This window comes from Cataglyphis hispanica, chromosome 6 (assembly GCF_021464435.1).
Source record: "Cataglyphis hispanica isolate Lineage 1 chromosome 6, ULB_Chis1_1.0, whole genome shotgun sequence".
Taxonomy (NCBI): domain Eukaryota; kingdom Metazoa; phylum Arthropoda; class Insecta; order Hymenoptera; family Formicidae; genus Cataglyphis; species Cataglyphis hispanica.
In genome coordinates this window covers 2963050-2989458 of record NC_065959.1, presented here as the reverse complement: position 1 = coordinate 2989458, position 26409 = coordinate 2963050, and the positions used below count along the sequence as shown (strand labels likewise).

At 27.1% G+C, this 26409-nt stretch overlaps 3 protein-coding genes across 4 annotated transcripts in view; 1 reads left to right on the top strand and 2 right to left on the bottom strand.

Annotated features, from left to right (window-relative positions):
- The window catches only part of LOC126850360 (transmembrane emp24 domain-containing protein eca), a 186696-nt gene that overhangs the window by 124027 nt on the left and 36260 nt on the right, over positions 1-26409 (bottom strand). The gene's annotated exons all lie outside the window — the stretch shown is intronic.
- Positions 1-26409, bottom strand: part of LOC126850286 (uncharacterized) — a 163677-nt gene that overhangs the window by 136143 nt on the left and 1125 nt on the right. The gene's annotated exons all lie outside the window — the stretch shown is intronic.
- On the top strand, positions 15461-24921 carry LOC126850217 (putative autophagy-related protein 11). The gene is made up of 10 exons (XM_050592943.1): positions 15461-15948; positions 16417-16568; positions 17646-17828; positions 18027-18234; positions 18703-18827; positions 19027-19160; positions 19408-19676; positions 20032-20179; positions 20251-23906; positions 24186-24921. Exons 1-10 carry the CDS (start codon positions 15767-15769, stop codon positions 24919-24921), a joined length of 5793 nt encoding a protein of 1930 aa, XP_050448900.1. The 5' UTR covers positions 15461-15766.

Sequence of the window (26409 nt, the reverse complement as noted above, 5' to 3'; positions counted from 1 at the left end):
TTCAACATTATACTTTGTTAAGAAAAATAAAAATAGCTTTATTTATAGAGCAAATGTCGGATTAATAAAAGCCAAAACGCAAAAATTAAAGCGCAAAAATTTATATTCAATATAATTTAATTATGCAAATAGAACATTTCTTTCCTATTTCGAATCATCTTCTCCAAATGTCAAAGTTTAAATAAAATTAGAATAATGTTAGAAATTTCAGATTATATCTGACTTCGACATTAATGTTCCAATTTTATGTAAATTTTGACATTTGCTGAAGATGACCCAAGATATAGGACTGAACCGATTCATCTATATAATTAAACTAAATTGAACATATAAATTTTAACGCTTCAATTTCTGCGCTTTTATTAGCCTAATATTTATTTTATATTACATCTTGTTTTTTCGCCATTTCTTTAAAAACTGTGTAATAAATCAAAGATAGATATCAACAAATTATGAACTCGACTCACGCACTTAGCGTGTAATAAAGTTAATGATTTGTTAATGTTACGTAATAAATTTAGAAATTACAATTGCAAATTGAATCTGCTAATTTGACTCACAAGAATATATGAAAAATTGATAAAAATAATTCCAACAGTTAAATAAAGATGATAGAATGATATCTGTCAACGACAAAATTTTTTTTCATTTAAGCAGTGCTTTTTAATCGGTGCAAAATTTAAAATCTTTGCTAGTAGTCAATGTTTTATAGTCAAAAAGTTATGAACCTCTTTTAGAATCTTGAAAATTTTATTACAATGCAGCGTCACCTGGTCGCGCAGCATACGACTCTCGGAGCATGTAATATGTGCTTGCAAATATCACGTGCTCGAAAATGCAAGGCGCAGAAAGTTTAATCCCTTATGCTCGTCATAATGGCGATACACACTTAAATAAAAGTAGATAAATAAATAAGAAAAGACGAAAGAAGCAAAAAAAGAAATGTACGCTAGCACGTTAAGTTTTTAGGAAGAAACTATTCAGATAATGAAAAATAATAAAAGTAGTTGTGTGAGTTATATAGTTGATAGAACTTCGTTCGACGACTGTTTTAATGTACTAGGAGAAGAGGGCGATGACGAAGAAGGAGGATTCTTATTATTATATTGTTATTGTCATTATTAGTGTAACGCTCTTCTGATTATTGTTACGAGCCGGTATTTAAAGGCAAACGGCGAGAACGCCACGCAACGGTCATCGTAAAACATGAAGGTAATTAGATGATTGCTCTGCTATTTAAAAACTGAATAAGATTATTAATTAAAGAAATCAAATAAAAATAATAAAAAATGATATGGATCACATAAAATTTAATTAAATTTTGAAATCATAAAGAAGAAAACATATAAACTATACATATAAACTAAACGCAGGGAGGTTATTGGACTTCTTTATGTTTTTTAAATATTTTAATTTTTTTTATAGGATCTTTCCTTATATTTTAAACATTCTATTACATATATAATTTAATAATATTATAAAAAATAATCATAATCCCTAAATGTAGAAAAATTATTGCTCCGAATTTATCGTATTAATTTAATATCTATTTATTAGAATTGAATATTTATTAGAATTGCGTATTTATTTAACTGCTTTATAATTAATGTTAAAATATCTTTAAATCCTTAAGTTCTTTTCTTATTTCAGAGCAAATTTTATCAAATCTTTTAATGTTATGTTTTGTTAGATTTCTAAGATTCCTATTATTAGATTTTTATTTTTATATTAGAATTATACGAATGTATAAATAATGGATGAACTGAACAAAGCATTGACTCTGAGATTGAAATTTAATCAATGTGTGACTTAAAAATATACATATTTATATGATACTCTTCTCTCACTTATCGAAACTGGAAACTTTTCAAATTCAGTTTACACTAATCAATTCTATTATCATGCGGAATATTCTACAGCTATGTATTTTTCAATTCCATACGCACACACATCTACATACATTATGAGAATTTTGATATATCAAATTGCATCTAATTTTTGATAGACATCTGACTTGCACTTATTGTTAGTTTATTATTAAATACCTTTTATTTAATTTTTGATGTTAAATATTTTATCTAAAATTCAATTTTCTAAATTTTTTCTGTTAACATTTTTTTTTTTTTAAAGGATTCGGCTTTATATATTTAGAACGCAATATAATTATAGAACTGTCATATATCACTAATATATACATTTGAAATACATATGAGATATGTGTGCAGCAAGAAATGGGAATATGTCTAAAAAGCGAGAGGGAAAAAAGACGTTTAATATATATATATATATTATACAACAATTTTTGTACGGGAGACAGAGAGAAGCAAGATGTATTTTATTATTTGTAAGCATTAAATTTCCACACATTATAACGTTTCTTAACATTCACGCAAATAGCAAGGTAATGATATTATAAATTAAAAAGAAAATTGATTTAATAATATATGGCATAAAATAACGCGATAAATTTGTTTTAATACAGTTTTGATAAGATAATCTCAAAGTGATTTAATAACAAAAAGTATTTTTATTCATTTATTTGATTTTTCTCTTGTTTATATTTATTAAGTTAATTGCGTAATTATCTCGTTAAATATTTTTCTTGATAGAAAAGTTTTAGATTTTATAAAGCTTGAAAAATCGAAAACAAATTTAATAATAAAATAATTAGAGAAATGATTACAGATCAGCCATTATTCTATTAGTTTATAGTCTTAAGAATATTATTTTAAATTATCAATTTAGAGAGATATAATCATTAAATTTTATCCCATTTTCTATCTTTCTCTTGAACTTGGAACATCTTCTTTCTTTTACTACTTACTGTTTCCGCTTACAAACTTGATATTACAGATATTTTCCTTTCTATTGCCAAAAAATTCGGAATTTTTAATATTTAAAAAATTTTTAAATCATATCAGTTTTTTTGAAATTCTACATCTCTTTTCTTATTTTTATCTTTCTCTTTCTTACTTCTTACTTATTACGTTTTACGCTTTTTTCTCTCTTAATCTATTTCGCTGTGATTTTTTTCAATCAAATTCTGTATTGTAACTTTGTAATTTGTATTTATATTGTGCTTTATCTGTTTCATTGTAAAAAGAGAGAGAAAGAGGGAGGAGTATCAATGATTCTTTCGGAAACAACTTGCAAATTATTGTGCATAACTCCTTTAACATTATGCGCTCACCACACACATACACACACACACAAAAAATGTTTGATAGCAGCACATAAAAAAAACAGCGGCGTCCGTGCTCTTATAAAATCCATAATAAAAATTTTTTTTTCGAAATAAACTCTTTAATGAACAATTTGATTTTGATTTGATTGTTTCTTTAAACTCTACTTAAAAGATTAATAAAATAAAAACAAGTATACACATAAAGAAATTCATAAAAATAACAGAATATATGACTCTTTAAAAAAAAAAAAAAAGAAACTATTTGGACTATTTGAAAAAACGGGAAAAATCAAATCAAATACTCATGTGCATGCGTATGTCTAATACACGATTTTCAATTAACAAGAATTTATACAAGAAATATTAATTTTATATAAAAAATCCAAGTCCGAGAAAAAAGTCGAGCGCTGCTATCAGAGGGTTAATTATCGTCAAATAAACAGCACGGTTTCACGAGCATAAATAGTCAAGAGGATATTTCTTGCTCTGCACATTTCATTCTATACTCTCATCGCGAAAGACCGCGAACTTTCTCCCGCAATTCGCCGGAACAACAGAGCCGTCTTCCCGAAGATCGCAAAGTTTGGTGGCGGTCGAAAGTTTCGCAAAAATCGCTGACAACGCGCTACTATTCTTTCTTTTTCTTCTTCTTACTTTTATCCCTTTCAGCTGCACTCTCTCTTTCTCTTACCTTTCCTTTCTATCTCTTCTCTCTCTCTCTCTCTCTCTCTCTCTCTCTCTCTCTCTCTCTCTCTTGATTTTCAGAGAAGAAAACTCTGTCATTCGATGCGACTCCACAGCTGTTTGCTCGCGAAAAACAAATCAAAAACTTTTCCTTCAGCATTTGACTTATTCCTATTTCCTTTACGGTTTTGAGAGATGGATAAGAATTTTCATTAAGGCTTAAAACTCTATGTGAATATTTGATTTGTGATTTTTAACCACGCATTTTCAACGAGAGCGATTCAGGAAAATCCACACATAAATTAACTGTAAAAAGAAAAATCAATCCTTTCTCAAAAGAGTGACATAATATCGTAAAAATGATCAAAAGTAATTGCTTATAATTGTATTTGTAACAAGTTGTCATAAACAGTAAATTTTATCAGTATAGTTTGTAAAAAATTTTATTTCATTAAATTTATATAAAAATCTGTAGAGAAAATTTGTTTCCCCATTTTAGATATATTAATTAATTTATTAATATATTACATTTTCTTTTTATAATCTATTATTTTTTATTGTATATTATTTGTAATTATTTAATTAACTAACATCTATATATTTAATTAATTAATATTTTCTTTTATTTAAATTAAATGTTAGTTACATTAAATGTAGTTTCATAAAATAGAGATTTATTTAAATGCTACAAAATAAACTGCATCTATCGGATCGTAGAATTGACCAAGTTTTTTTCTCTGTATCTTAATTAAATTAAACTTTTTTGTATTTATATTTGTAATATTTCTCTCTCTCTCTCTCTCTCTCTCTCTCGTTCGCTTGCTCTTCTATTATTATTTATACATTTTTTATGGAATTATGCAAGGAAATAATGTCAAATGACATTTTAATCTCCAAAGATTCTCATGCACAAGAATCAAGGAGACAATGTCATATCCAAAATGCAGAAAAAACGAGAAATTATTTTTTAGGACATATTTTTGACGTATATTGGATATATAATCTCTTTCATGTATCTGTCAATGTGCATGTCGAATTTTTGCTCGACTTATCGTATCTTCTCTGTCTTCTTCTTCATCAATGTCGCTGTCTGATTGATCATCTTCGTCGCACAGCTTATTGCTCTCGTGTAACTATTTGTCTAGCTAAAGATCTTCGAAAATTATCCTATGATGGGTAATTCATTCCGCAATTAATCCCAAATGGTGCAATCAATATTTGTATACTGAAGTCTATGAAATCTCAAAAAAGTTAAATTTTGTCGAATGTTTTATTTAAGCTATAGATGCTGTGTAACTTTTTCTTTACATTGTATTTTATTCATTCGCAAAATTCTTATGTGAAAAGTATATATAATAACTCTATATAAAATACAATATAAAATAAATGCATAACAGCAATTACAATATATATTTAGAATTTAAATCTGCTATTAATACAATTCTATTATTAATTTTATTTATAATTCTATTTGATTTATAAAATTATTGACAATATTATTTTAAATAGATATTCAGAATTTTTTAATTATTATTATTATCATTATTAGTTTTATAATATTTTACTGATAGTTTTAGAATCTTTATATATATTTTTGTTATAAAATTTACAATAAATTTTCATCAGCTTCTTAGAATTTTAAAGGATATGGATTAATATAATCAAAGAAAAACATATATATGTATATATTTACAAAAAGATATATGCATGCATATATGTGTATATGTATGTATAACATGCATGCAAATGTGTGTACGTATATATACATATGTATCTAAATATTTTGTTATCAGAGATAAAGAGAAATAAACGAGATCATTTTCGAAGATCTGATCTCGGCCGAACTTTATGCTCTTTCCTCTAAATCATCTTGCACGTTTAATCACCCTAATTAAATCTCATAACTGCAAACATAGACGATAAAATTAAAATGTTTTTATTCTAGCATCAAATTAATAACATTACAAGATATAATCTTTCAGAATTTTTAATTTTTATATAATTACGCACAAGGATTTTGTAATCGGACGAAATTTTCATGCTTAAATGGAAATCTTTTATCCGCAAAAAAAATTTTTATTAAAGATTTTATTTATTTATATAATATTTTTAATAAAATTTTTTATTTAAAATATTATATAAATAAATAAAATATTTAATATTTAATTATTATATAAATAAATAAAATATTTAATTTTTAATATTTACTTATGTAATTAAATAATATTTTTGGAATTTTCAGAGTTTCGTAGTTATGAGTTTTGAATTAGGACACCAATATGGTGTGTGCAACGATATCGCTATTATATTCTTCAAACATCCTCGCGATATGCAGTTCAGATTTTATCCGAAGCGATGTTATACTCGAAGTCAATTACTCAATGTAAATCAATTCACGGAAGATGCATAGTTTTCCTCGTATAATTTTCGATACATGCTATATATTTATCCGCTATAGATGTGTAAACCCAAGTATATCCATGGAATTGATTAAGAACTGTGCAAGCGCAAGCATTAATTTTTCCTAATATAAAAAAATAAATAAATATATATAACAAAAATTTAAAAATTATTTTTTCTATTCTTTCTATTCTTATATAGTCATTATAACTAGTATAAACTAGTGTAAAATAAAAGAAATTATTATGAAGATTATTTTAAAAAGTCACGAATTCAGGACCATGCAAAGATTAAAATTTTGAGACAAATTTGTTAAATTATAATTTTATAAAAACAAAACAATTATTAAAAAATTTAAATCTCTAATAATCCATTCGAGAATCTCAATATCTGGGATGTTGAGAGCTTTCGAGAATATTGAAATTTTAATGCTTTCGCTTGTATATAGAGATGCGGCGATACACTTAAAGGACCAGGAATGTTCCCCGGAACAAATTTTAATCAACAATTAAAAGCGGATTGTATAATTAAAACCACATCAACACTCAATAATTTAAATCTTCTAACAAAAAATAGATAGATTCATCATGACGAAGACGTTATCCTGATCTACTTAATTGTAATGACCATTTAAACGCAGTAATTAGCGGTGACGTAAAATATTTTGCTTAATCGCTCTCTCTCGTCTCACTTATCGCGACTTACTCTAATAAATTATCTAACCTAATCGTAATCACCCTGCATTAATCTCTGTACTAATTTCTTAGCTGCTATTGCTCTAGAAAACTATTCGTGTATCTCTATGTAGCTTTTAAAAATATGGGAATCAATATTCTGGAATCAACATATAATTAAATGCATTTGTTTCCATTTCTAAAAATAAGAAAATTAATATTTTTAGTTAGATACTTAATTTTGCATTATTTCTTTAACTATAACTATATCAAATCAGTTTTAATGTTTTAAATACAATTGCGATGAAATATAACTTATTTGTTTTTAATAAGAAATATGTCTTAATTATTATTAGTTTAAAATTGGATTTTGTTTAAATTTTACTTCATATTTTAATTGACAAATCTTTCGATTTGAAATTGAACAATTTTTTATTCCCATATTAAATAAGATGTGTATGACATGCATGCATTCTTTGTATGTCGTAACAATATACCGTTGTTGCTATCCAAAGGACATGAATGTAAACCTGGCTAAAATGCATCGATCTATTGTACTTGCACTTTTCTGAATTTCATGTACCAAGTAGATAATATTTGAAAATGTTAATTTTTTGTTACAATATTTTTTTCTTTTTTCATGGATTTTGCTTTGCTGTTTTAAGGTATTAAAGTGTGTTAAAATTTGATTTTTAATGTATAAGATATGTATCACACACATGTTCCGTTGTAAGTAAAATTGTCAATATCAGTAAAATTTATTTTATTAAATTCATATATTCTGACATCTTTGATACTTAAAATATTTTGAAATGTATCGCGTGATATATTTAATGCACGTACCGTTATATTTGACATGATAATAATCCTATATTAAGATCTAAAACTCATTAAATGAATTTCATGAAATGGGAAATTATAAATTTTATTCATCAAGCGCAAAGTTTATTCAATTTTGCTAGGCTGATTGATGCATTTGCCAACTTTTCTTCGAAGTAATAAAAAAGAAAAATTGTTTTTCATTCTCGAGATACTACACTTTAACTATTCCCAAAAAGTGCAAATTATTCCTTATTTGATCGTCAAAAAATTACAATACTAAACCGATATTTAATTTATTCGGATAAATAAATTAATTCACATATTTATTGATAAAAAAAAGTAAAATTCAATAAATTTTATGAAAAAATAAATATGTGGTAAAGCGTCTCACGATAATTGTTGAAAAATGTGGAATCTCGAGGGCGAAAAATATCTTGCTTATATCGAAATATTGTTATTTGATGGAAAAATCGTATGCTCTTTCTCTCAATTCCTTAGACATGAGATGGCAATATAGTGTACTTTCTCTTCATTAAATATTTAGATTTCTCTGTAATTTCTTCGTAGTATCACTTATAATGTAATTACTCTTACATATAACGCGTATATATGTTGTGTGCATTGCATCCTACTCTTCTCTATTCTATACTCAATAATCTATGTAGTGAAATAAAAAAAAAAAAAATATGGCGCGTGTAATGTAGATGAACATCGAGTGTTCGATGTTATCGCTGATGCTGATGTTACTGCTGACTAATGTCGTGTGTCGTTGTTATTTCTTAATAATCAACATTAACCCTAAACAATATAAGACTGTTATTTCTCGATTTCGAAAGAATATTATAAATGATATAACTCTATACATAATTCTATAAAAATATTTATTTTATATAAATTATTGTTATATCTATTATTATTAAATATTAATACTTGTTATTGTTATGTATTTATTATCATAACTAAGATATAAAATTTTATTTGCTTTTATAAAATCAAATTACGTTGAGTAAAATAATTTCTCTGGAAAGAAAATCAATCAGAGAGATCAGGCAACTACAATGTCTACAATATAATTAGAATAGGATTTATAATTAAATTGTAAATTATATTGTTTAGGGATAATAATGCTCGTCGCCATGTCGCTAATACGAGAGAATCGTGGGAAAATTTCTGCAACTTGAGGAATTTTCCGCACGACAGCTTGATGTACCTAACAGTGAAAAAGAAAAAAAAATTTAATGACTTGACGCATATGTCACGTTATTATCTTGCGTCTCTCTCTCTTCATTCACTATCTCATCAATTATAATCATTATTTATTATGAATTGCAAATATAAAAATCAGAAAAAATATTTTTATGAATTAGAAAAAATTATAAACTCATATGGAAATCAGAAAATTCACAAATTATTACATTAAAATTTGCGTCAGTTTTTATTACTCGCTAACAATTTTTTCAGCAAATTATCGTGTTCTCTTATTTTTTAGAAAAGAATTAGTAAGAGTTAATTTAAAAAAAATCTTTATTTAAAAATGTAAACTTTCGTTAGTCAAACACTTGACTACCATTGTCATTATTTTAAATATCTATTCTTTATTCCTGATACTTTTTACATGTTTTATACTATTTATATCTAAAATAGATTCTATTATTTAAATTAGATAATTAATTTTTTATTTCTCTATATTTATTTCTTAATCAAAACTCTTTGACATTTTCTAAAAACAAAAAAGCTTGCATCTTTTTCTCTATGGCCATACTTGTATCTCTGAAATATTCTCGGACTTGCTCAAATTATCTTTAAATTTATCTCCCGTGCGTGCTGTATAGCATGTAGTATCTACTTACAAAGCAAACATAAATTTCCACACACTAAAGAATCTAACACTTTCACTCCCTTTTCCTTCAGCCACCCTAAGCCAATTTCGCGCGGCACGTGGCACGTGATATATAATATACATATTTATATATATACATGTCAAAAAAAAAAAAAGGAGATACAGAAAGAGAAAACGAGTTAAGCTTACTCGATGATTCGTCTTTCGTAAATTTTCGCGTGATGTGAAAAAACAAACACTCTCGAAATAACGCAAGGCTCATCCCGCACTCTTCGACGTACTGAATATTTATCTAAGCTAATACCGATCGATCTGTCAGCTGATCTACCGTGAAGTGAAGTTAGTTTTTGTCTCACTTTTGATTATCGAGGGAACATATATAATTTATTGCATTTACTACAAACGTCTATATTTATAGACATAAAGTTGTCTAAAAATTATGGCTTATATATACAATTAAAGTAGGCAAGTAATAGAACGGAGTGGATATGTTCCTTTCTACAAAAGAAAAAAAAAAAAATAACAAATGCAGCCATTACTTTCTATACTTGTCTATTCGCATTATACGTACACGGTGGTATTTCGAATTTTTCTACGCTGTATTTAGACTAAATACAAATCGTGTTTAACTTCAGCAGTCAAGAAGCGTTGAAGTCATGAAAATTAACTCCTCTTCATCGATTGTAGACTACGGAATCTCGTTGATCGCTCGATCGTTCCTCGAATCAATTGTTTTTGCTCTGTTAAATCGTTCAAGGAACGCTCCGTGCAGATCATAGATTGACGTTAGAGCGGATAAATTTCAAATGTGATTGGTTCGTCGAAGAATAATAAACAGGAAGGAGGAATGGAATATTGATTAAACTTGAATAAATTTATTTTGCATTAAATTATTATAGTAATTTGTAGATTTCGGAAAAATTTCAAAAATCTTGACACTTCAGCATTCAATCTTAATATCATAAAAATTAATTTCTTGTACATAAATTTGAAATATTTTAATTGATTTACATAAAAAGCGTCTTTTTTAAATTTTTATGCGGACAATTTAAATTTTTGAAATCACCTATTATTCCGTTCCTCCATCTTTTTCGTGCGTCTAGTAAACAAATGTCGATCCTTCTTAATGATCAAGACAACTATTAAGAGGATAGAATCAGTAATAATTCTTAAAAAGAAAGAAAAAAAAAAAGATAACCTCGTTAAGTCCCAAATAGCGCCGAAAATTTTAAGGATCAAGACGGCAGACGTTATGTTTTTCTCATGTATATAAAATCTCTAGGAACACCTCGACTTACATTTTAACTCGTTATCGTTTTTACAATAATGGTTTTATCGTGAAACCGCAACCGAGAGCGAATACGACAAAAGGGAAGTTACAATACGCGCGGGTTTCTCACTTCCTCGAGAGAGATTCGTGTTTACAAAAAAAGTTCCTAAATAGGTCCTTTAGGTCATAGATAAAGCCTTAAATAAACTTCGAGGACCGCAGAGACATGTAGGTCTTTGATATAGGCAACATCTCGACGTATTAAATTGCATTACTAAATCTGAATCTTAGATGAATTCTTGGATCTATGAGTTCTTATATCCTTGGAATTGTAGATTGTTGAACTCTTAGATATTCGCATCATAGGATTTATATAGATCCTTGAGGAAATTCTTAGATCTGAGGATTCTTCAAGTTTTCGATTGATGTGATAACAGAGATTATAAGATATTAAGACTTAACTTTTTTTTGCAATTAATTATCTTTTTATCAAGTGAAACATTAATATTATATTCGAAAATATTATTTATTCGTTTCAAAATCAATTGTTCAAATTGATAAAGAATCTCGAGGAACGTTGGGAAATTCGCTAAAAACACCGACTTGGCTATTCAGAGACAACGACACAACGCATTATAAAGTAATAATGATAATTAACGTTAATCGATTACTATACGATCACTCACATCGCGAGAGGTGATGACGATGATGATCATTTTGTACAGGCTGTCCACGAACTATTACATTTCCCTTAAGTATTCTAGCGTGACAAGAAAGTCAATGTACAATGTACAAATGTTTAAACGTTTTGACATCCACCATCTCGCCCCCCCCTTTCCTCCCCTCTCCCTCTCTTTCCTAACGTTCAAACAAGGGTCGTTGTCTTCGATTATCTTTCTAAAATTATGAGAAGCGCGATAGTTCAGGGACACTTGTAACTAGAAAAGTTAGGCGTTAAACAAGATACATCATTAAGAATGAAATTAACAAACCAAATGTGGTTAAGAAGAGTAGGTTAGTAGGTACTTTAGATTTATATATAAAAGAATGCTGAGAGAATATTTATGGAAACAAGAGCGAGAGAGAGAGAGAGAGAGAGAGAGAGAGAGAGAGAGAGATTAATGAATGAATTGTGAAAGGAAAAGCGTTAAAAAAACTCCGCATTTTCGACTGCCATTCGAGTTAGGAATGATACCAACATGTCCGAGCGAACTTGTGCGATGTTTGTAGGAAACGAGTTATTATCGCTCTCATCGGAATCGTGTACAAGGTATCTAGACCAACCGCATTTTCTTCGATTTACAAACTCTTTAGCTAATTTTAATTATATCCAGATTTAATGAAACATTATCTTTCCAACAATTTAAAAAATTTTTGATATTACATATTTTATCAGTATAACCAAATTTTTCTTAAGGTCTACTCTCAAAGTTGTTCACGAAATAAACTTTTGTCTGATAGCAATTTCAAAGCTTTATTTTCGTTTATAATTGAAAATTATGTTGATACCTTGATATTATTGCTTAAAATGTTTGCCAAAGTCGATTTAACATTAATGATAAAATCAGCAGTTAAATCAAAGAAAGTGCCATTGATTTCTAAGACCCCTGTATATTGTTCAAGGTTACACTTACTTTTTAAAATTTATTATTATTATATTAAAAATCGCATTCATAAACGTGATCATTTCCCTTAAATGCGTGAATTTATGAGATTAAATTTGTAATATTGTCCAAATATTTGAATTATACAATTCAAATGTTTGAAGATTATATAAATTGTTTTAGATTAAAACTTGTCTAACGTTGATTGATATTAGTATATATTTCTGTTATTAACTTATTAGAGTGCTAAACCATCAAACGAGTTGTCACAATTGTGAAATAATTTATTTAAAAAGCAAATTTAATTAATTTACGGAAGGAGATATTAAGAATAGCAAAAAATAATGAAATTGTAAGAAAAAAATTTTTTAATTTTATATTAATTACTTTTCTGATTTTTAGGATCGGATACAATAGATTTCCTTCTCCTTTCATAAAAAAAAATAAACATTTAAAATATAATAAAGAATAAAAGACACGAAGATCCTATATAAAATTATGTAGATATAAAATTAATGTGACAAGCTGCTTTGATGGTTGAAATGAAATCTTTTGCCTTATTCAGCGTTAATGATTGTCGTATTTGTTCTTGACGGTAGTGTATGTTCGATATTGTTATTGAGGACCAGACTCTTCGTGATTTCGTTAAACCGAGAAGCAATACTGTCGATGCCTACAATTACTATTATCAAACGAGTGCTTAAGTAAATAATAATCAACCTCATCCCGGAATTCTAATACGAGGTTATTGACCATTTAATTTCATATTATGTGTGTATTATAAAACCATTAGACACATTTTACTGAAATAATGTGAAACAGAATTATAATTTACTTGTAATAAATATTTTATCACACACATATATACACACACACATATATTCATATACATACATACACACACATACGCAACATGTATATGTATGTATGTATATATATATATATATCTCAAAAAACAATAATATTTTAAATTATATTGGTTATTATTGAGAGTAAAATTCTAGAATCTAAAATCTAATCTAATCTAAAAATCGAAAAATCTGAAAACTTTTGTGACAACTTTTCGCAGAGAAAGAGAGTGAAAGAGATAGCGAGATCTCTATGACATCTCCGCGAAACAAAACTAAATATTTTATTTCAGAATGTTGTAATAAAATGATCCGTTGAGAGAAATAAAGATAATTGCATAAAAGCTTAAGCTTCGATTAATCTAATCTAACTTGAGGTAACTTAAGTAAAATCTGAGTTTATTTTCTTTTATTAGCAAATATCTGCGAAAAGGTGCCCTTAAATTAGAACGATTTAGAATAAAATTGTTTGGAAAATTTAATAGCAGCATCGAGTAGAATGAAAAAAAATGAACGAGAATCGCACGAAGCTTGCTCGGAATATGAATGGAAGATCGTGAATGATCTAAAGCCTGGACTTTTGAAACTTGCGAATAAACTCATCGGTGTGTAAAATCATGTTTTCCTAGACTTGATATTTCCAAGATTTTTACATTAGTTTTTTGGATCGTAAAAAATCAATAATCAAATTTTCTAAAATAAATAAATCTTTAGTTGATTAGATATTTAAAATTTTTTTTTCCAGATTTTACATTTTATTAGAATTTGCAATATTAAATATCGAGCGTCTTGGTAAAAAAAAATTCAAAAATTAAATACATTTATAACTTTCTTATAGCTTATTCAAATTTATATTTATGTAACAATTAAATTTACAAAGATCTTTCTTTCTCAAGTAGAAATAATGCAAATGTAACGAAATACATACATGTTAATTAAATATGTACATGTTAATTTTTTAATTCTCATTATTAATAATATTTTAATCAAAAAGCTCTAACAATACGATCTACGAGTGTATATTTTTCCAAGTGAAAGTCGCTTGGATAAATATATGCATATAAAAGAATCCTACTTTGAGAAAAAGATAATGTTATTTTAAACACATGAGTTGTGTATTAAAATTTAAATGAGTTCTGTTTACGAATTTAATTGTTAAATCATTTATTCCCTTTTTACGACTTGTTAAGTACTTGTGTGCATCTTTTTTTTTATAAAAGATTAGATTCTGAAAAATTCTCGCATCAAAGAATTATTTTGCGGATGAAGAAAAGAACATTGAAGAAAGACAGAAAGCTCGCGTGAACAAAGGAAAGCAAAGCAAAAAAAAAAGATGATAGCAGAGAAGAAAAACTCTTGTATAAAGTAGCAGTGCGTAGCGGCTAATCTAATCGATAAAGGAATGACACAAACGAGTTTATTGTTGAATATAATAATGTATTATGTAACATTATAAAAAACAAAGTAAAAAAAGGAGCAAAGAAGGAGGCAAACACGATGATAATATTATATTGTTGTTAGATATATATATATATATTATATATATACATATATGTATATATATACATATGTATATGTATGTATATATATAACTTAGTATTAAGTAACCACCCAACATTCACCCACACAAGTATACACTCTCGCAGGATATACAGGGTGTCTCGAAAAAAAATGTATTCCAGTAGAGGAGACGCTTACTGCTCGAGTAAAATTTACGTTTGTTTTTTTCTAGCGATTCTAATCCGAAATATTTGTTGACAATTAATAAAAAGCGAAAATATATATAACTAAATGTATTTTATTTTCTTATTTCATCGAATGCGTCCTCCTTACGAGTATCCTCTTACCACCAATTCTTATATTATTAAACGTAAAAAGAGATTAAGGCTCCCGGGAATTCAAGATTTTAGTACGCTAAAGATATTGATTAAATAATATGTCAATCAAATTGTGTTACTGAAGAAATTGCGAATTTCATCAAAGCACAATTCGCGCATTTTTGCTGCGCGTGCACATTATCTGTTTATGCATCAAAATTCGCATTTCGAAACTTGTGCTAAGCAATTTTCATCGTGACACAATTTCAGAAATATCGACTTCAATGCATACGATATCTCAGTACGCATAAAAAAGTCTCTCGAATTACTGTGTTAATTTTTACACGTTAAAACTTTCGCGAATAATCGAAAATTTTACGCACTTCTCAATTTTTCTACATTTCCTACATTTTTATATATTTTTCTATTTCCTCAAATTTTATCATAACTTAATTGACTTCTTTCATATCTATATCTTGAACATTTTTAATATTTCAAAAAAAATGTAAGACTCGGAAAAGATAAAATATTTTTAATTGTGTTGAATTAATATTGTGTAATATTAACTGTATGAAATAGAATAAAAAGCAAAAATTAAATGTAACAAGCAACCGAAAATAAAGATGAACTATCATCGGCAATATGTTGGCTTGCTTTTGCAAGTAATCCATTTTATCGCAAATTGCCTCGCGGAAAATTTAATACTTAATATAAACTATAAAAAACCGATTGCCGTAACTAGTGATGCGTTCCTCAGTTTTACATTGGATCCAGCAACGCTGCTGCTTAACACCGATGCACTCACGTAAGTATTTTAAGTATTTAAATAATTAAAAAGAAAAAAAAAAAGTTTACAAATATTAATAAAATATTAATTAAATAAAAATAATCATTCTGTTCTGTAAGAATATTTTATTCAACAGATAAAGCTTTAATTAATGTTTTATCAATTTTTCAGAAAAACTTAGTTTTTGACAAATTTTTCAATTTTATTAAATATTTTAATTTTTTATTAAATATTCTAGACACAAAAATTGTAATATTATTAAAGCTTTTAATTGTTGCCAATGAAATACCAATTTTTAAGAATTAATTTTGTTATATACATAATTACTGTCATATAGTCATAATATAATACAATCATAAAATTTGATTTTTATTTTATTATGATCTATTTTCCGTAATTGATAAAAGAAGATGTTAGCTTGCGCTCAGATACTCGTGTATATGGAAAAAGAAATGTACATTATCACAATCTATATTAATCATTCAGCAAGAATATCGAGAGAAGCACAAACATGGCCCGAGGTTTGGTGCCTGCCTACATTCGTCTTGGAGGACCACAAAGCTACTTTGACATCTTCGAAAGAGCATATTTACATGATGTCGATTACGCTGATGTTGATTCAAATGACATGCTTTTTGGTAAAGTATTATATTAAATATCTTAAATAGATTATATTTAAATATCATAAATAGATATAATTTAATGTAATGGTATGTTGATATGCTTTATGTAAATATAAGAAACGTTGAAAAAAACAAGAACTGCAAAAATGATACAAGTAAACTCTTTAAACAAAAAATTATAAATGTTAATATATTTTCAATATGGCAATATTCTAATTTTTGACTATGCGATGAGTCTAGTCATTATAGACAGACTAAAAGGCAAGAACGATGTCAATGAATGAGGCGCGATGACGTAATGCTAATGTCATTAATTCATTTTGAGGTTGCCAGTTATATGCACGTCCATTAGCCTTGATGGCAAGAGCACCCAGTGAACGTCATAATGCAACGTCGACAAGCTCCGAGATAATAGTATGATCGCGAGTTGCAAAAGCATCGATGTAATATTTAAATTATTGCACTTGTGCAAATAGCGAATCAGTTAATATTTATACAGATTAACAATACAATATGTATACAAAGTCCAGCAAATTGTGCATTTTATTTAAAACACAAATAATATAAAGCAATATTGAATAAATAATTATTTGCTGATGCATTACAAATATAAAATTATTTTTGATTAATTAATTGTTAATCAGTTTATTTCAGAAAATTCTTAAATATAAATCTTATTTATGGTTAATCGTATTTTGCTTTTTTTTTATTTTGTATAATTAAAAGTTTTCGTTTAATAAGCTAAAACTTTAGAAAATAATTAGAATAAATATTTCTTCTTTTAAATAGCTAATTTATTTGAAAAATTATTTATTTAATTACTTAAATCAAACTTTTATTGCGCGTAGAAAAGATAATATTAAAAACATATATTGAAAAGTTGACTTTTGAAAGTATATCGGTTATGTGCATGTTTCAGGATATTATTATCTCAATTGTATTTCTCGTAGAAAGATAAATTCAATTTTTAACAATTTAATAAAAATAATAATAATTTTATAGGATATGTGTGTGTTTGAGATTATCATTATTCTCTGTATAGATTAGATTATTTTACAGAACATTTGAATTTTACGTGTTTTAATTTTGTAGAAAAGCAATGGACACTGATACCCGAATGGGCGAAAAACGTGGGATTAGATTTAATCGTATCCATCGCACCTCGATATATCGAGAATGGATCAGAAAAGGATTCCAAAAATTCAACGAATATAACAGAGCTTCTCTCTTTTAGCGATTTCATGGGTTATAACATCAGCTGGCAATTGGGCTATGGTAAAGTCTCTGAAAACTCTGTGTTTTTAAGGCAATATAAAATATATAAAGGCGCTTAAAGTTTTGTAATTTTAATTTTTCTTAAATATTTTTGGAAAATACATTTTAAATATTTTATGAATTGTTCTATAAAAAAATAAAACTTATTTATATATTTCTAAAATATATCTAATTTTTAATTGTTATATTTTTTCATAGAATGCCAAACTAAATGCAATCTATCCGGTGGAGATCTAGGACAATATGTCGCAAATTTTCGTGAGATACTGAAGACCTTCCCGAGATATTCAAATAGCTTAATCACGGGGCCAGATATCGTGACTTATAAAACAGAACAAGAACAGAAATATCTTCAAGATTATCTGAATTCAGCAGATACTGCGCTTTCAGTGATTACATGGCATCCGTAAGTATTTTATTTAATGTTATTTTATTTAATCTTATAAATATATTAAGTACATAAAAATTCTATGAGAGTAAGATTGAATTAATTTGATAAAATATATTTTTTTCCATATGGTTTTATTGATACATAATAAAACTAAGACATAATAACACATACATATATGTATGTACAAATATTTAATTTTTGTTAATGTTTTATTATTTTACTTTAGTATTACTTTTTTTATATTTTATTATTATTTAATTAATTTTAATTTAAGTAATGTTTATTTTATTAATATTTACTTTTTGATCAAGTTTATATATATTTCAGTTTTTTTAATTAAAATACAATGTTTAATATTGTATGTAATAAATAAAAATAATAAAAACACAAAAAGTCAATCAATTATTTCGAATCAATCAATTATTTAAATTTAATATTATTTAATCGTTACTTACTAACCAAAATTCTTGGCAATAATTTCAGCAATTTCGCTAGTGTCTCTTTAAATAATGACAGCGTTTCCATGCATTACGATAATATGATTGCTGATAAAAACGAGCTATATAAAATCATCAGTCGTACGGCGAGAAAAAAACCGTTATGGATTGGTAAGAATATTACATGAATTAAATAAATTAAATATTTTTAAGAGTTTATGTAATTATATTTGTATATTCGACTATTTAAATTATACTACATAAATTTTTTCATGTATGTGGGCGTGTATAAAACTTATAGTCTTATATATTTATATATTACTATTCTTATATACAAAAATATTTATGTGCATATATTGTTATATAATAGCGGAATCAAAACCCGAAAAGTTTAAACACGAATATCTAGGAGCGCTTATTTGGACGACAAGACTTGGAAATGCTGCAAAACTCGGTGTACAAGTTTTAATGAGACAACCATCAAATTTTTATAAAGCAACTCCTGTAAGTCACTTAATATCATAAACTTAATATCATTCGTATATATATATATATATCATGAATTAGCAAAAATAATTACATAATTTTATTTAGTTATAGTTGATATATATTGTTGTAATTAATATAGCATATAAATTTTGATATATGAAAAATTATTATTAATTGATATATGAGATGGGATTACATGTTTAAGATGAGATAAATAAAAAATATAAGATGCATTATTAACAATATTATTTTTTAATCTCAGGATTACTGGGTCTCTTTATTGCACAAGACTTTAGTAGGACGCCAAGTTTTGGAGCTGAACGTACATTCAAACAACGAAAGTTATGTGCATTTGTACAGCCAATGTACGAAACCTTCTGCATTATACGATAAAGGAGCTATTACTATTTTTGGTATAAATTTGACACCGAAAGAAATCACAGCTAATGTAAAAGGCCTCAAAATTGAAACTCTTCATCAATACATTCTGTCACCAGATTTCAAAACTGGCAACAACAAAATGCTTTCAGAGTAAGTAACTTCGTAATATATAATATAAGATACATACATAGCGTGTAAAAAAAAGCACTTATACATTGTAATTCATTTGTAATATTACATGCTAAAAAAATCTTGCTATAAAGTGTTTTATTTAATATACTAATATTAAACAAGAGAAAGAGAAAATGACTGAATAAATAGTTATTTAGAAAAAGAAGAAGAGAAAGAGACAGAGAGCAAAAAATATATTTTTTAATTTTGATGAACTTTGTAAATTAACTTTTTATTGTAATTATTTAAAAAATATATCATATAAGTTTCTTCTTTACTTTAGATCTTTTTTATCAACTGTAAATGTATAATTTCAAAAAACATTATTTTTCAGAAAAGTCTTGTTAAATAATAAACCACTCGATTTAATAAACGATAAGAAGTTACCTAATCTCAATCCAGAGATCATTTTCAAGCCTGATGGACTTGAATTAAAGCTCTCTTCTGGGAACATAGGATTCTGGGTTATACCTAATGCAAAGGTAAACTAAAATTTTACAATATTTCGCCTCTATCAAATTTAAAAATAACTAAAATAATATCAATTTAATAGGTAAAAGCTTGCGATTATTCTGAAGAGAAAATAACCGAAAATATTATAGAAAAAAGATTATGGAAACGACATAAAAATATCATTCAACAAGACAATCAAGAAAGAAAGATTAATGACATGAAACATTATCAGCGTTCAATGCAAGAATCTAAAAGAATAAAGAGAGATATCGGCAGGAAATTAATCGAGATAGCCCCGAGGATGGACAATGTTTTGAAAAAACGTTCAAGATTTGACAACATGAAAGATAATAATATGAATGAGAGGAAGATGAAGCGGAAGGACGATTTTAGACGAGATGAATTGTTGACACCATTCAATCCAAGGATCACCGACAGCGGCGAGAATAATTTCTATGGCTTCTTTCGACGTAATCCTATCAAAGGATTCCCCGAAAGCGACATTTTTATCACCACGGGAGACTCGTCGGAGCAAAATAACAAAGATTACGATTATGTTCAAGATGAAAACGATGAGAATGATTCAACGGTGAAGAATATGTACCATATAAAAGAATTGATGCAAAAACATGCAGAAGATAATACATGGATAGAAATGGAAAATGATCACGTACCTAACGAGTTCTTTGAAAATGTCAAGTTCTTTAATACAAGAATCAAAGAAAATCCGCATAGCTATGGCGATCTGTTGGAAGCAGAATTTTTCCCACAAGAGTTACCCGATAAGAAAAAGGAAAAACGAGCTGTAGAAAAGGACATGCAAAAATTGGTTAATTACTATGATTTCAAAGAACATGATCGTGACACAAAACATAAAGCACTAGATCTTGCTTTGAAACGCTCTTCGATGCCATTGAGTCAATTTGTCGAAGCTCCAATTTACATCGATCATCAAGCATCAAACATAAAACCTGAAAAAACCAAACTTAAAGTAGAATCAGAATTAAAAGCTTCGAGTTTCTTTTATCAACCTTCTCAAATTGCCACTGTAAATTCTAATTACAACAATTACAATACTAAAAATACGAGACACGAGGAAACCAAAGTAAATAAAGAAAAGATTTTGACTGCGAATATATCAAACAGTAAAAATAATAATAATACCGAAATAATTAAGTTTTCTCGACCTGCTGATATAAATACGAAATACCCTATTTTTCATAATAAAAGTAATCAAGCAAAAATTCAAAAAATCCTTGCTGAAGAAATGATTAAAGAAAACAAAGAAAATACGAAAGATTGCCATTGCAGAATTATCCGAGCCTCCCAATTGTCGAAGAAGCTTTGCAATTGTCGTGTAAAACGCGACAATCAAATATTTGCAGATTCTTCTTCGGAAATAAAAAGTGTAGAGAGCGCGCAATCAGAGGAATACGTTGAAAATTCTATGGCGAAAGAAGAATACGAGAATATTATAGCGGGAGAGATACTCCCAAGTACTAGCGTCATCGAATCCGATTATGAAGAACATGATATAACTACAGAAACTATAACCACAGAATCAAGTACGTTGGATTATAGACCAAGCTATGAAACGCAGACAATCGATGTAAATCATTCGACATCAATAATGGATAATTCTGAAATAAATAATATTTCGGAACAGTATCATAACGTTGAGAAATCTAATACCAAGAAGCTTATGATAAATTCAGAATTTTCTCCAAGTAATGGAGAAGATTCAAATAACAATGATATTGTTAACAATGACATTACCAAAGAAATGTTTTTTCGTACCAAACCACCAAACGTTCAATCAGAAAACGAGGCAACGACGTATGATCCTTTTCAGATTGTTTCCAAGATATTTTCGGATAATAAAAGCAATTCGCAAGAATTTATTGCCTCCACGACTGAATACGCACAGGAAACGCCCCGTGAAAAAACGCAAAATCTCATTAACAAGAAGAAAAGAACCGATAGTTATTCAAGAATTACCAAAAATCAGAAAAACGAAGAATGGCGCGACAATAACTATAAAAATAGTTTAAAGTCAACAAATTTTGTTGAAACAACGCAAAGAATTGCCGAAGAGCAGATGACGACGGAAACAATTTTATCTAAGCAGATAACAGGTGCAGCAATTGATAATTCAGAATCGAACGAGTCAAAAATAAAACCAGATGATAATATAAAACAAAATATAGAAGATAATCAAAATAAAGACAATCAAGATATTGAATCTGAAGTTGAGACACAGTTAAAGAAAAATATTCGCACAAAGAAATTGAAAAATATATTTCGCACAGCGCCATTGAGAGAACATGTCAGACGTGAGGAATATTTGAATAGACGTACCGAGCAGACCAATAACTTGAAGGAAAAGCTGTACGCGAGACGGAAGAGATTGTTACAACAATATCGCCAAGAACTAACAAAGATTGCCGACGAACAGAAGCGGAATCTGAAGAGAAGAGAAACGTGGGAGAGATTTCGCGAGAATGATGATTTTCGTCATCTAATCGATCAAGGAGAGTTTGTTGGCATTCTAATTGACAACGACAAGGATAATAATAAAAATGAAATTCCTGTCAAACTTGTCCCCAAACATAATGAAAATATTCCAGATCAAATATATGCACTTGCGAAAGTAAAGGAAGAACGTTATCCGAAATATAATAAATATTATCAGTTTCCTCGACACTTAAAAGTAACTGAAGATGATGAAGATTCAACATTTATATCTTCAGATCGCAAGTATAATCAATATTATGAGCCTCTTCCTAGAATAATTAAAAATGAACAGCAACTAGCAAAAGCGTCTAGATTTTTAGATCATGATCATTATTTCGAAAAATTAATTGGAGATGAGCAAGAATCAAAAGCAGCTTCTAAATCTTATGATTGTAGAATCTTTACAATTGATCCTTCAACATACCGTGGCGGCGAGCCGATATTACAACAATTGTATGAGAACGATTCAAAACTTCCGAAGTATTATTCAGAAATTAAATTCAAAAATCAAAATCCAATTCCAAGATGGATCTATCAAGTTCTTTCAAAATCGACACTAAACGAAGACCAACATCAAGCTTCCAAGTTACAAGAATATATGAAAAAAACATCTTTTAAAAATGATCAAGAAAATGCTGATGTCATATATATTTTTGATACACAAAAACAACTTGACCGACCAAACGGTCTCGAATTAAATAATATTTATAGAAATCTTGAAGCAGAGCATGATAACTTAGATATGTCTATAACAGATAAAGAAATGAAATCGACAAAAGATGTGAGACTTGGAAAATATATAAAAAATAAAAAATTTGTCGATTCTCATGAAAAGGAAGATATATTAAATGTTGAAAAAACTGAAGGTACTAAAAATGTTGAAAAATTTGTGAATTCTAAAAATATTGATATGGATAAAGAAGAAATGTTAAATATAAGAAAATTTAAGAGTATTACAGAGTCAGAATCTAAAACGGAACATTTAAATAATAAAAGAAAAAATATAGCAAAGAATATATATAAAATAGCTAACGATACTCAAGAAATTAATAATTTAAATGAGAAGATAAAAAATGATATAAATACTGAGATGTTTAACGATAATGAAGCAACCAAAGATGTTAAAAAAATTACTGATAACAATTCTGAATTAAGCAAATTTGGAAAAGGAAATGCAAGAAGACGAAGAGATGTTAAAAAACAAGGGAGCGACGAATATCTAAAGCGATTGTTACATTTTTTGTATGTATTTTCTTAATGTATTTTATTATTATTTATTATTTTATTGAATAAGATTTTTTTCGTATAATAATAATTATAAAGCATTTTTTTCGTATAATAATAATTATAGAGCAATTAATTCTTGAATCATACGTTATATAAAATTACATATTTATTAATTTTAAATTAATTTTAAATTAATTTTTTAAAAAACTTTCGAAATTTCACATTCAGTCTTCAATTTTTTTCTGTTTTTATATTTATGAGTATTAAATGACATACTATTCTTTTCATCTTTAGATTGACAAAAACAAACACACGAGACGGATCAAATTATGACACGTACGATCACTTGAAAGAAGACTCAAAGGAAATATTTAGTAAACAACCAATCCCACTTTATTCGTTGACAAAAAATGATGAATCGGAATTAAGCACCGTCCCATTTCAAAAATTAAAAAATTGCTTGGTTTCCTCGGAAAGAGACTTGGAAATCGATCAGCAAGATGAGAAAGAATATAAGTCACCAAAGTATATCGTCTTTATACCGATTAAAGACAAGAATTCGTATCAGATGTTAAAAGTGAAAGATTATGATGATTTGTTAGAACATATCGAGACTCCTTATTCTGATGAAAATCAATATTTTCCACGAAAAATATCAGATTCAATAATGGAATATTCAGATGACGAATCTTCAGAAGAACTTGTATATGAAGATTTATCGAATCTGCTAAATGAGAGAATTGAAAATATTCCAGATAAAAAAATTTATTCAGAAAGTGTGCAGGATGTTTCTGTAGATATCAAAGATAGTGGGATTAACGATAAATCAGAAAAGGAAAATGAACAATATAAAAGCAAAGAAAGATATTTAGAAATGAAAAACCAAATGCGATCTGATGAATGTGGAATGTTTTTACTATTTCCCTGGAAAGAAAATGAGAAGAAAATAAGGCAGCGAAGAGAGATCAGAAACAGAATCAATGGAGGCATAAATCAAATAGAAGGCGAGGTAAATATTCTCTTAACATAATAATAGCTTTAAACTGCGACTAATCCTTTAGATAAGAGAAAAAATATGTGATAATTATCAGGCAATATAAAAAAATAGACTCACTCAACAGGAGCTAAAAACTATATACATAACTTATACTAATATTATAATTTACGGCTACAAAATAATATTGCTTAGAAATTCGGATAATCAATACTTAATGATTATTTTTTCGACAATTATGTTATGTACTTTTTCATTATAATATGCAAATATTAAATTAACGAGAATAATTTATTTTGATAGATTATTTTAATCTGCAAAATTATTTATTATTATTTTATATTATTTTATATTAGTAAATTAATTTTCTGTCTATTTCTCTCTTTCTCTTTTTTCTTTTTTTTACATTATCATTCTATTTTAATATACCATTTTATTTTTTTAAGCTACAGTCAAAATCAAATAAATTTATTTTGACTAAAAATATCAAAGATGAAGACAAAAATTCTGTAAATAAAAAGAATGTTGACAAACAAGAAAAAGAAAAAATAATAATGAAAAAAAGTACAGAAACAAATTATTTGCAAACCGCAATAGACAACAGAAATGGCGACAATCTACTTGAAGACTTCATAAGAGCTCGTAAGAAGAATTATTTATATAATAATAAAATCCTTTTCATGAAAGACAAAGAAAAGGATAAAAGTTTAAAAAACAATAATTTGAAAAATGATGAAAAATTACCATCTGACACAGAAAAGGTAATTCCAAAATTACAAAATGCTATTATCGACGGCTTGGAAAACACGCAAAATACTACGGAACCTGTGGAACCATTTATCGATAATTTTCAAGAGAAATACAATAAGACTGTTTTAATATCGGATGAAGAAAAACATTTAAAAAATAAAACTTCCGAAACTATCGATAATCCTTTTCATGTTCCCATTATAAAAAAAATTATTGCATTTTTATCAAAAATATCTCAAATCTTCATGTAAATATATATATATATTTATGTAATATATATATATATATATATATATATATATATATATATATATATAAATTTTAAGTAATAGCAAATAAAAAAAAATATTTATTTGATATATTGTAATATATTCAAATTCTCTTTAATATATATTATATTTAATATATCTTAATATATCTTCTTTAATATATCTTAATATTTAATAAATTGCTGGTTACGTTAACAATTTCGCCAAAATTATTACAAAACCTATACATTTACAAAAGAATGCCTCCTTGCAAATATATAAAATCACTTACCTTTCCTGATAACATATCATCTACTTTAAATAACTGCAAAGTACTAATATTTGCTGATAAAATGAGTTGAGAAATTAGTTTATTAAAGTAGAAGTTTACGCGTGTGTATATTTCATATAGAACTCTTATTATATATGTGTGATTATCTCTTTTTATATTTTAAAAATTAATATCATTATAATAATAGGAATTTAATTTTTAATGCTCATCTAACAAATCAATCTCACGAAAATA

Bases quoted from the DNA above. Each gene is read 5' to 3' on its own strand.
- LOC126850217 (XM_050592943.1), top strand. From the start codon at position 15,767: ATGAACTATCATCGGCAATATGTTGGCTTGCTTTTGCAAGTAATCCAT. The intron at 17,829-18,026 runs GTAAAGTCTCTG...ATTTTTTCATAG, and splicing joins CAGCTGGCAATTGGGCTATG to AATGCCAAACTAAATGCAAT. The intron at 20,180-20,250 runs GTAAACTAAAAT...TCAATTTAATAG, and splicing joins GGGTTATACCTAATGCAAAG to GTAAAAGCTTGCGATTATTC.